Below are 13,273 nucleotides of genomic sequence, written 5' to 3'. Positions count from 1 at the left end.
ATCTGGACTTTTCTTTCCAAGGAATGACCCAGCAGCATGATGGAATGAATGTGCATGTTACATGGGATACCTCATTCTGACAACAATAACTTACTTGTGAATGGGTGGTAAATCAACAGAATTCTCTTGATTTTAAAGCATGCACTCTACCACTAAGCTATATCCAAAACCCTTTTCATTTTTTTGTTATATACCCAAGAACCTAGAGCAGAACGAGAGTCTGCAGCCCAAGTTCCCCAAAGTGCTGAGATGGTGTGTTGTTATGGTTAGGATAGTCATGTGGGCTCCTCATTCCATCTTCCTTAGGAGATCTCATTCTAGAACTTACAGTATTCTTACCTTTCTCTCCAATTTACCTTGATCTATGAAATGTTTTTCTCAACTCCTAAAGACACTCAATATTTTTTTTATTCCAAAATAAGTATCTCCCATCACTACTAGTATCCAAAGCCACCACCTTTTCTCTGTCCTGTTCTCCACCACTACATTTCTTTGATGATTAGTAACAACTCTCAGCCCTATCACCTCCCCAGTCTCTCTCTTCTTAAGTCCTGTTGGTCTAATAAAATGGTAGCTATAATAGGCTGATAAAACCACTTGCTCAAGTTGTCTTGTGAAACTCCCATACTCAGTGGTCTTTTTCAACCCTCAATGACTCTTGAGCCCTTGCATGTCTCTCTTCTTTCTTACATTTTCTGTCTTGTTACTGGCCCCTCAGTCTTCTAATGCCCCCTATGTATAGGTATTGAACAAGACTGTGTGTGTGTGTGTGTGTGTGTTGTGTATGTGTGTATATATTCTCTTTTCTCCTTTCCCAAAAATTTCTCTAAAAGTAGCACCATCCATTCTAACAGCTTCAACAGTCATCTGTAGTCAGAAGATATCATGAAAATTCTAATATTTAATGAGATCTGCAACAAGTAAATATGATGCACATGTATATCTTATTTAATTTTCAAAATAACATTTGTTGGCCCCATTTTACCCTTTAGACATTTGATATCCAGGGAACTAAGTGATTTGCACAAGGTCACATAGTCAGCAAATGAAATCAGTGCCTGGATTTGAGCCCAGGCAGCCTGACACCTGTGCACATCTTCTCCATTTATTATGCTCCATCAAGGCTGGACTCTAATTCAACCTCCTTCCGGAAGGCACTCCTGATCACTTAATGTGATAGGATCCCATTTGTGTCTTCCATATGTCATTTACATTATCAGTATATCATGGTCATTTTCACACACACAGACTTTAATAGGACTTTGGACACCCCACTGCACCATTGACTCTGGGAGAAAGATTGTATTTACTGATTTCATATCACATTTCATGTTAGCCTATGACACCTGGCAAAAGAACTGACAAATTGAGTGGAAGATAAATCATCTGCTTCTCCCAGCAGGTCCAAGCTCTTGTTTATATCCAGATGTGATAAGAGTGCAAGAAGAAAACAAACTTCAAGGTGTCATCAGGCTCCAAGTGACTAATCACTCTGGGCAAGGTGGCTTAAGCTCTGTTTATTTTGAAAGATGTGTAAGGAAAGGTAGAACAAACCACCATGTATTACAGATCATAGTGCTGTGTCTGCAGCAATGATGCATGTTTAATTAATAAAAACTTATTAAGCAAGATGTTATGCTTCATCTACTTTAATAGGACAAAAATCCCATATTTCAAAATAACTATCCAATCTCACATTGAGAAATCCTTTCTAAGAGGTGTGACTGACTTCAACTCTAAATAAAGGAATGTGGTAAATGAGTCACTTTCCATCTGTTAAGAAAAACACCAAGAAAGTTTTTTGTTCTCCATGAAGGTCTCTCATGTTCTCCCTGTGAAAAAAAAATTTAAATTAAATAATACAGGAAAATAGACATTATTGAGGGCTGATAAACTTTGAAAACTTCTCCTTTGTTATAAAACATGTCAAGGGAGAATAAAGAACAAAGTTTCCCAGGCCCAGCCTGTGCAACCAACGGAGGGCCTTATTTACATCTAGTTGAGCTATCTGTTCAACTAAGAGAGAGGAAACTTACCTCAGAGCCTGTTCATGCAGAAAGTACCCATGGATTTCATGGGAAATGCTCTACTTTATTTGGGCATATGCAGATTTAGAGATGAAATGTGGGCAGGAAAGGAGAAAGAGAAAACCTGCTGATCCTCAGAGGCTGACCTTGAACATTCTACATGTTTATTGCCCTACAAGCACTTACATAACTTAGCCATCTTCTAGATCAGCCAAAAAGGTTTGTGAGCAGGTTACAATAAGGTTCTGAGTAGTGCCCATAAAAAACTGTGACCCAAAATTCTGTTCCAAGACTGTCACTCTTTGTTTGCTCTTTGTGATTTGTCCCTTATCACATTGACCTTCAAGCACAAGAGGAATTATGCTTCATTGTAGAACATTGGTTGAACAGGTGTATCATGATCTATTTATTCAACCATTCATTGTTTGATACAAGTTATTTCCATACACTGGCTGTTGTAAATTACTTCCATGAATATGGGGATCCAGATGTATCTTCTAAGCACAGACTTCATTTTCTTGCACTCAGAAATGGGATTGATGAATTATATATTAGGTCTAGTTTTAATTTTTTTTGAGAAATGTACATACTGTTTTCCATATTAATTATACCTATTAATAATCAATAGTATGCAGGAATTTTTTTCCTACACTGTTGCCAAATATGTTATCTCATACTCTTTTGAAAACAGCTACATTACCAAATATGAGATGTGGTTTTCCTTTACATTTCTCTGATGATTAGTGATGCTGAACAAAATTTCATGTCTGTTAAGCATTTGCATGTTCTCTTTGAAAAAATACTTTTGAGGACCTTTGCACTTAAAATTGGGTTATTTATTTATTTTTGTTGCCTTTATTGTCTTGCTTATAAATTGTGTGAGTTCCATCTATGTTTTTACTTTTAGCCCTTTTCAAACATGTTTTCCTGTTCTGTAAGTTTACTTTATACTTTTTTTGATGGTTCCCTTTGCTGTGAAGAAACCCTTTTGTTTGATTTTTACCATTTGTCTGGTTTTGCTTTTATTACCTGTGCTTTTGCTTTCATATCACAAAATATAATCACCAAAAACAATGTTGTGAGGCTTTTTTTTTTCAAGAAATTTTACAGCTTCATATGTTACAATTGAGTTTAGAACTCATTTCTAGTACAGGGTTAAAAAAATCCAATTTAAAAAAAAAGTAATGTAGAGATCAAAATGTTTATCTACCAGATTTTTTTCATCTATTGTATGCCTTGCAAAAAATACTCCGAGAGACTAAATCACACAGCATTTCTATTTAATACTACTTAATATAATACATCATTCTATATTAATGTATTAATTTAGTTTACATATGTAAACTAAATTAATACATTAAATATTAGTAGATATTTGATGCTTGTAAGTCTCTGAGGACTGTACATTCCAAGTGGTCAAATGGCTTTTTCATGGATCATTTCCCTAAGAAATAGGGAATCTTCAAATAGACTTATATAGACTGAAGGAAATAATAAATGAATATATAAATATTTATGAAGGACTAAAAATTAATTAATATCAGCATTAGAAATCATTTGCTCACTCATACATTGAACAACCATTGATTATGTTACTGTCTGCTAAGCAAATAATAATCAGAATAGTCTAGTGCTAACAGTCCATAGAAATGTTAAAATAGAAGAAAAAGTTTTTTTAGCTTATTACTTTAAAAAATTGGAAACATATAGAAAAGTAGGAAAATAATATAAAGGATACCCATATAACCTCCATCCAGAGTCAACAATTATTAACATTTTTCTAGAATTGCTCCATGTGTACATGCAATTTGAATGAACAATTTGAAAGAAAATTATCGTTGTCATAACACTCTCCCCCTTAATACTTCAGCATGCATCTACAGGATTAAAATATTATAATATTGCAACCATTTCTAACAAAATTAACAATGCCTATAGTTCATATTGAATTTTCCCACAGTTGTTCAAAACATAGAATTTTCACCTTTTTATCCACACACACATGAAAAAAAATAATAATAATTTAAAAATAAAATCCAATCTTAAGTCTACCCTCTCTACCGGTTTTTTTTCTTTTAATGAGAATTGACTTTCTGAATAGACCAGGCCAATTATCGTATAGAAAGTTTCACATCCTGAGTTATCTCATTGTTTTCTTATAATGTCATTTATTATATAATTATAATTTCTTGTAAAAGACATTAGATATAAGAGCGTGACTAATTCAGGTTAAATATTTCATAAGTGATGTTGTGTGTTGATTATTACATCAAATTTCATAGGTGTTGTTGTGTGTTCATTATTACATCAAAAAAAAAAGAGTACAGAGTATCTGGTTGTTACAATATTTGTGATGTATTTTAATTACATGGTTAAAGAACTAACCCCAGGTTTGCGATTAAGGAATAATTTAAGGGATTTTGCTTTGGCATCTTGTGAACACCCTATTCTGCTAACTTTTCATTTAGTGGTTTGATCATTGGTTGAGTTATTTTTTTTTCTTGAATCAATTATTTCATTAGACTTTATGAAGTAAACTTTATATTTCTGTTTATCCTCTTCAATGATCAATTTCCAGTTTTCCCAAGCAGTTTTTACATCTTAAGTATGTTATTTAAAATATAAAAGGTCAAAAACCCAAATTTTTAAGTATGATGGGATATTTGTAATGGAGACTTACTCATCTTTGGTTTTTTCTTGTGTTTTCAGCAAAATGGGAAGCCACATTTTTATGAAGATCTCATTGTTGAATCTTTTGAGGAAGCACCTCTTCATGTTCTGGTTTTCACCTACATGGGATATGGAATTGGAACCTTATTTGGCTATTTCAGAGACTTTTTGAGAAACTGGGGAATAGAAAAATGCAATGCAGCCGTAGAGCGAGAAGAACAAAAGGTATGTATATGCATCTCTCTGGATCTGTGTCCTTGTCTGCTCTGAAATGCTCTCAGAAATGGTGATGCAGAGACAAGAGCTAAATGGTCTGGAACTATTCAGGGTAAATTCTACTAATTTCTACCCCCTAAACCTCACTCTCTGTGTGTTCATGGATTTTTTTTTTAATTAGAGCTTTATATTTATACAGTAGGTTCTTTACAAGCTCACACATGCATAGAAATTGATAGATTTGTTTTTACAAACATTTTTTTTAGCAACTGCTAATTGCCAGACACTGAATGTAAGCTCTTCTATTCATTTAAATGTTTAATTTATATATGTATATATGTCAGGAAATAGATATCACTTGAAAGATAAAAACAGCAAAATATAAGAGTAAGGACACCTGAGATCATACTCTCATCTTCTAACTATAGATTGAATATTTACACCCTATCCTGAACTAGGAAAGTATATCTCAATGAAATATAATATTTTAATTTCATCTCATCAGTGTCTCAACTTTCTCACTATTGATGCTTTGCACTAGATAATTCTTTGATGTGAGAGGCTCCCCTGTGCATTGTAAGAATTTTAACAGCATACCTGCCTTCACACACTAGATTAATCACTGCCCTCCACAACACACACACACACACACACACACACACACACATTTGATCATCAAAAATTCCTCCAGACAGTACCAAATGTCTCATGGGATACAAAATCACCCATGATTTAGAACCACTGACCTAGTCACTCTTTATAATTAACCTATAAAAGCCTACATCATCTGGTGTTTGCAAAGAGTTAGAGAACAACCTGGAAAATATTCAGAGCTCTACAAAAACCCTGCATTGTGTTAATACATTTTTCAAATTGGTTCAAAATATTTATGATGCCATGAATCTCTTTTTTCCAAAACTTGCTTTTGGATATTGTGAATATTACCATGAACATAGGTGAGACATGAATGTCAGTGTAACAAGAGAATCTCAACTCATGTGATTTATCAAGTACTACCATTGGTAAGATAAACATTTATCACACTAACACACCCATGAACAAATCATATGGATCACTTCTTTTGGAATTTCCTTAAGCGAAGTGTATCACCTTCAGAAGAAAATCAGACTCAGTTCCATCATTATAATCCCTGTTGACCTTTACAAATATTTTAGCACATGTTAGGGGTGATCTACATAGAAGAAAATATAGGGCATGCCATCAGAAAATTTGAATTCCAGTATACAAGCAAGTAATCCATTTGCTCAAAAGTGATGCTAGGGAACAGAGATGTGGCTCACAGGGATCTTTACCCTGTGACTCTCTTAGGAAATGAGGAAGTCTTGATGCTGAGGCCTGACTGAGGAGCAGGAGTTTGCCAAGTAATCAAGGATGCAAAGGAAAACATTCTCAAAAGAGGGCATTGCTTATGCCAAGGTGTGTGTCCACTCATTAATCAAGCCAGTTTCTTTTTGAGCATGGGTTTTTGTGCTGTGGACTGTGCCACAATCTGGGGATACCAGAATAACCAAGTTGGACATAGTTCCTGCACTCAGAGACTAAATTATAAAAAAGCAACAGCATTAGGGGAGGAAAGAGACATGCCTAACTTGAACCTTCTGCTCAGTGAAGCCTTCTGGGAGGGACAGAAAGTTGAAGTGAGATCTGAAGACTGAAGAGCAAGCAGTAAGGCAAAGGGTGAGGCAAGACCCAGTGGGGAGGGGCAAGGATTCTTTAGGGAGAAGGCATGTGGACAAGATGGTCCAGGATAAGAGAAAGCATTGTGTATTCAAGGAATTCCAATGACTGGAGTGTTGTGAGTGGGAGCAAGAGTATGTGAGGAGGAAGACTGAGAGGCAAGCAGAGGCTGGAGTATAATGGGTTTTTATAAGCCATGGACATATATTGTAGAAACAGCGAGAAAGTGTTGAACAACTTCAGACAGAAGAATGCAAATTGGTATATGTAAAAAGATCATTCACTGTACTATGAGAAATGGGTCGCAGAAAGTCAACATAGAGATGAAAACCTGGGCAAGAAACTTATACTGAAACCAAGGTAGTAATAGTAGGGGTGGTGATTAGGCCAAGAGACGTAGAAGAAGTGGAGCTAGAGATGGTCGATTTGACCTGGGAATTTAGGAAGATGGACAAAATCAATGGCCACACTCACATTTATGCAGATGGGCACAAGGTAGTGTCATTAATTGAGATGAGAAATAGAGAATAAAGATCCAGATGGAGGTGGAAACTGGTCAATTCCTTTTTTGCCAAGTTGAATTAGAAGAGGTGGCAACTAAAAATAGAGATCTGGACCATAAGAGAAAAGTCTCAGATGGACACCATGGCAACTTCAGTGTGTCTTCAGCATATTGACATGAATCAAAGCCAGAGAAGTCGACAAGATCTCCCAGGGCAGGTCTGAAAAGAAAAAAGAAAGAGAAAGAGAGAGAGAGAGAGAGAGAGAGAGAGAGAGAGAGAGAGAGAGAGAGAGAGAGAGAGAAGAGGGAAGAGAGAGAGAGAGAGAGAGAGAGAGAGAGAGAGAGAGAGAGAGAAAGAGAGAGAAAATGAAAAGAAAATGAACTTCAAGAATTTAGTACATGTCAGGGATGGAATTCCAATTCAGGACTAGAAACAAAGCAACCACAAAGAAAGCTAATGGTAGCTTAGAAAAGAGGTCAAAATAGGGAAGAAAGGAAGGAAATGAAAAGGGAACTCATTGTAGAGACTTTTAGAAAGTCATCAAGTCTTGGTGGCTGAATGCGTGGAAGGTAAGATAGGAGAAGGAATACAGGGAGGTTCCAGCTTTCTTGCTTGGATTGACATGTGAATGGCAGTGTCAGACCCATCTTATATTGACAAACGATGGTGACAGACCCAAGAAAGGCCCCACAGGGAGCTCTGAAGACAAAAGGCTCTTCAGAGTCATTCTGAACTGTGGGAAGGAGGCTGGGCATTTGAACTTTGGCATTGATAGGGGTTGCTCCTAAGGATCCTGGCTGACGAAGATCCCTTCAGGCCCAGGTGATGCTCAGAGAAATTTTTAGCCTCCAATGCTTCCAACAACTAGGAGAATGGGTAAGTCAGTCCTGAAGGAGGGACTGTGGGCAGCCTATGCTTTAACAGCATTCCAAATAGCTACAAGAACTGCTTAACCCACTTTATATGGGGAAGGCCCTGCCTTAAATAAATTGATAATTTACATTTCTTTACAAAATAAATGGTTTCCATCCTGTTTGATCTTTACAAGGTTGAGAGCATCAATCAATATGCTCACATTGATTGATGGCATACATTTTTATATGGTATATCTTTTATTACTTTTCCCACTTGAAACCCTTAAATGATTCAGAGCCTTTTAGAGTAACAGATTCTGACTAACTGTGATCACTATATTCCTTCTGATGGGACTTGATTATTCTCAATCATGCCTACAGACTGACCCTTTATCTTTTGAATAGTCTTCTTGCTTCCTGTTAATGAACTATCTGAGGCACATCTTGAAGTCTTTTGCTCAAAACAGGAAATATGCTATTTTCCCATTCATCCCTGGTTCTTTTTAGTGGAAAGGAGTATTACATTTTAAAAACTGGTCACTTAGAATGCAGAATGCATTGCCTGACAAGACAAAACAATCATTGGCAAATTTCCCAGGTGATTTTCACATGCAGCCAAATACTTTAGTACCATGCTTCTCAAACTTTACTAGGCACACAAATTATCTGGTGGTCATGTTAAGATGCAGATTCTGTCACACCAAGATTCTGTATCTCTAAATAACCTCCCAAGAGAAGTGATGCTGCTGGTCCAGGGACTACATATTGATCCAGTTTGGTGCTATCACCTGACAGCTTGTTAGAACTCTCAGGCCCAGCCCAGCATTTCTGAAGCAGATCCTTTATTTTAACATGATCATTGATGATGTGGACATGCACTAAAGTTTGACGAGCACTTCTATTCTAGAGATTCCTTATTTGAAGTCACCTGTGATCAGGTAAAAAAAGCATCATCCCACGAAGCCTCTAGGTGCTCATCACCTTTCACTTGTACAGCTATTCTACCATCACTTCCGTAAAATGGAGTCTCAGCCCATCTATACTTTATTTTTGGTAGTTTTTTGGATGCCAACCAATCCATATTAGCAGTTGAAAATACAGATTCAGAGCTTCTCAACCATGAGTGCCAACCTTATCTATTGATCTGCCCCAGGAATTTGTCTTTGACAACTTTTGTCTTCAGTATCACCTCCAAATTGCTCTATCCTACTTCATCCCTAGAGTCTATGTCCCTTGATTTTAGTTTCTTTCTATTCTAAACTCCCCCATGTTCTCTTTTTCTTCCTTGTATCCAGCTTAAATTCCATAGCTTTGATACACCCTCAATTTGATGCACATCCCTGCTTAAGATGACCAATCACCCTGTAAATTCAGCATCACTAGGCCCAAGGTGGCTCAGTGCCTCCTGCCAATCACTCTGCCTTGCCTTGTACATTTAGTCACTACCTTCTTTCCCCTCAAGCCTCCAACATCTCTTGGCCCTGTTGACATTCAGCAAATAATTATGTTTCCTACTTCACTGAAAAAATAGAAGAAAGCCAGAACTCCCACCTGCTGATTCTCCTTTACCACTTCCTTACCGACACCTGTGCTTACATATTTCACCTTCTACTCCCTTTCCACGCACAAGGTGGATGGACTCCCTTCCAGGCCAGCCCTCCACCTGTGAACTAGATCCCATTCATGAGCAATCCCTTAGCCTTGACACATTCAAACTCTGCATTCAAGCTTCCCTTCCAAGCCTGTGCCTTTCATAATCTCTCCCAGATTAGTCAGTGATGACTCCACCAGTCCAGGTGCTCTAGACAAAAACGGCTTAAGTCATCCCTGACTTCTCTCTTTGACCCCATCATGTATACAATACATTTTATACATTATCAAATCTATAGGCAATAATAATAGTTCTATGTTTAAAATATATCTATCAGACTACATTTTGCCATACTGCTGCCTCCAGGTTTGTGTTCATTAGCACCTTCTCTTATGTACCCGGTTTCTAGTTTTGAACTCTACAACCTTCTCTGACAAGCACTGTTATTCTTTTAACACCTAACTCTACACAGAACCCTTTCATGCCTTTCCGACTCACATGGACAAAGAGCCACAGAAGGTTGAGGCTCTGCAGAATACAGCCCCCTCATGTCTGTAATTTCATTTCCTCTACAACTCTCCCCTACTCTACACTGCTTCAAACACTAGGACCTCCTCGCTATTCTTCAAGCATCACCTACATATACCTTCCTTGGAGATTTTTCACTCCCATTTCCCTCTACCTTGAGTGATCCTCCCTCAGGTATTTGTGTGGCACATATAGTGAGAGAAGTCACTCCTTGACTCAAGCGTCACAAAAGAATCAAATACCTTTAAATGCAGTAGGAATCACTGACCAGTGAAATCCCCCATCTCCCTTACCAGGGTTGGTTCCAAATATTTTCTGGCCTAAAATCAAATCCACTCTCATAGGGGTGGAGATTTTCTATTAGTGCATCCATCAGAGCAGATTCCATAGGCTGGGAAGACAACTCCAAAATACTAAAGTTCTAAAAATATTTAGCACATTAGGATCATCAATTAAATGAGATCACAACCTCTCACAATGAGTACACGCAGAATCCAGAATTGACTTGGAGATATATATGTGTGTATCTATGTGTGTGTATATACACATATGTATATATGTATGTGTATGTACATATACATATATATAAAACATGTATATATGTAAAATATGCACATACAATATATATCATGTATATAATACATTTTATATATTACATATTAGTTATAATGCAATTGACCGTATATTTTATTATAATTAATGTTATATAGAAGATACCTATGTACAAATAATTTCTGATGTCGCCTTCAAAAGTTAGTCAAATTGGGTTTTTTTATTCTTTTACAGTATAGACCCCTCTGCTTTATTCAGCAACAGGAAATATAGGAAAGTGGGAAGGATGGACTACATTAAATGGTCAAAAGCCAAGCAGTGGAATGGGTGGATTATGACTGCCTTAACAAAGAGCCACTTATCAAACTCTGGTCTTTTTTCTTTTTCCCTTTTCCTTTTATTATGGAAATAATGAGTAAAAGCAACCACTTCCTGTGTCCGGGGCCCCTTAGTGCACCTCACTACACTTATTTTCCTTTGCATTCACCCTATCCTTTCCTTAACACAAATGAGATTGTATTACACATAGTGCTGTGCTGTATAACTAACTTCTTTTTTAAAAACTTAACTATAAAATATATCTGGGTATCTTTTCAGGCCAATACAGAATTACTTCATTCCTTTTAGTAGCTTTATGGTTGTATTCTATAATATGAATGTAGCATAATTTATTTATGATCCCTTTTTATTATTGTAAATAATTTGTCAATGAGTAACATTGGCATCATTCCAGGATAGTTCCTAGAAGTAGCTTTCTGCCTCAAAGGAATGCATGCTTTAACTTCTGTGAGAAACTGACAAATTGTCTTTCAGAAAAGCTTGCAGAGCAAGACTCAAGTGATTAATAGCTGAGTGTAGTTCCTTGTCCACATTTGGTATATTGATACTATCAACATTATTTTAAAAATTTTTGCCAATATCATGGGAGAACATTTTTATTCATATTTTATTTCTCATCTTCCTGAGTAATAATGAGGCTAAGCTTCTTTTCACATAATTTTTATTTATTCATACTTATTTTTCCTGAATTGTCTATTTAAATTCTTTGCTCAAAATATTATTAAATTTTCTTGTTGATTTAGCAGTACTCTCTCTATCCTTATATGGATCATTTATTCTTTAAGAGTATTTTAAATATTTTTCCAATTCTGTTTCTTGGCTCTTGACCTGTATTTTATTTAGCTGTATACAAATTATCAGCTCATTTGTATCAAACATTTCTTTTAGTAACTGGCTCTGTGGTGCAAAACCTCTAGCGAAACCTGTAATGGCTATTCAAACATTTCTTTTATGTTCTCTTTGTTGTTATTGTTTTTTTATCTTTGAGAAGAGGGAGATTAGTCATGTTTAGGAAGGTCCTTTTTTCAACTAAAGTCTTGATAAATTTTCCTACAGTTTCAGTCAATACTTTTATGATGTCAGGTATTTATTTTATATATGTATGCACAAATCCATTAGATTTATTTTTATATGTTGTGAAAAGTACAAGGACTAATTTTTAAAGATATTTCTGGTTGTTCCAGTATCATTAACTATATATTTTTAACCCACTGTCAAGAAATATTGATCAATCCCCGTCTATTTCTTAGATAACTGTAAGTTTTTAAGTAAATATTAGATTTTTTTCCCTCTGTGTATGCTTGAGAATTAACTAGTCAAGTATTGAATTTTGAAAAAGAGCTTGCCACTTTAATTGGGAATTCATTAAATCTATAAGCTAACTTTATAACATGTAAATCTTCAAAATATTTAGTCTTCTCACTTGGAAAAAAATCTTTCCATTTCTTTATGTTTTTCTAATGTTCTTTTAAAAATGTTTTATTTTTTTAATAAAAGTTTCACCATTTCTTTTTTTTTGGAACAATTTTTTATGGTATTATTGAGATTATCTTTTTTTCTTCATAACATCTTCTAATTAGTTATTGCTAGCATATAGAAAGCCTATTGATATTTTCATATTTTAATCTCAAATATACCACTTTAATGATTTCTCTTCTTTGTAGCTTCTCATATAGGTGAGTTAAAATTTCTTGAAATTTTTCGTGTCCCACAAAAAAAAAATGTAGGTTATCTAGTAGGTGATTATTAAAAGACACTTGCTAATTGTGTTAGTTAAGTCCTCTAGTTTTACTTTTTGTCTACTCAAACGTTTTCAATAAATGTGTGTTAATACCTTTCTCATATGTATTTTAGTGTTAAATCTCATGTACATAAAAGTTCCTGGTTCTACCAGTTCTTGGTAGATTTTCCCTCATACATTACTTTTCAAGATATACTCTGTTGCCTGGTTTTAATCGTTATACATCTACTTTTTCTTCACTAGCCATTCCTTTCTTTCCACGCTTCACAATTTTCAGAGAATGTTTGCCTTTTATAAACAGCCTCTATATTGATTTTAAACAAATACTAAAGCGTCTGTATTATGATAACATTAAATATTACTTAAAGTATATTAAACCACTGCTTTCAAAGGCTAAAAATGGTCTCACATTAGCAATTCCATATGACTAAACCTATCATTTTGTTGACTCATTTTAGACTTATTTCGGCCTTCATTATGTTTTATGTACACATTGTTGTCTTTTTTAAAAAAATATTTCTCCCTTTATACCATGGTCCATTTCTTTGTTTTTC

At 35.4% G+C, this 13,273-nt stretch overlaps 1 protein-coding gene and 1 long non-coding RNA gene across 2 annotated transcripts in view; one reads left to right on the top strand and one right to left on the bottom strand.

The window, feature by feature from the left end:
• Window positions 1-13,273, top strand: part of Sptlc3 (serine palmitoyltransferase long chain base subunit 3) — a 139,729-nt gene that overhangs the window by 31,292 nt on the left and 95,164 nt on the right. Inside the window, exon 2 of the mRNA XM_005320471.4 lies at window positions 4,737-4,922. Coding sequence (XP_005320528.1) covers window positions 4,737-4,922 — 186 coding nt within the window. The remainder of the gene's footprint in view (window positions 1-4,736; window positions 4,923-13,273) is intronic.
• Window positions 1,577-4,834, bottom strand: LOC144378050 (uncharacterized). Its single transcript, XR_013439545.1, has 2 exons — window positions 4,708-4,834; window positions 1,577-1,832 (listed from the first exon to the last, which is right to left on the bottom strand). It is a non-coding gene; the product is annotated as an uncharacterized LOC144378050 (long non-coding RNA).

Source organism: Ictidomys tridecemlineatus, chromosome 5 (assembly GCF_052094955.1).
Source record: "Ictidomys tridecemlineatus isolate mIctTri1 chromosome 5, mIctTri1.hap1, whole genome shotgun sequence".
Lineage (NCBI taxonomy): Eukaryota > Metazoa > Chordata > Mammalia > Rodentia > Sciuridae > Ictidomys > Ictidomys tridecemlineatus.
Note: the sequence above shows the minus strand (reverse complement) of the source record. Positions and strands in the feature narration are given on the sequence as shown.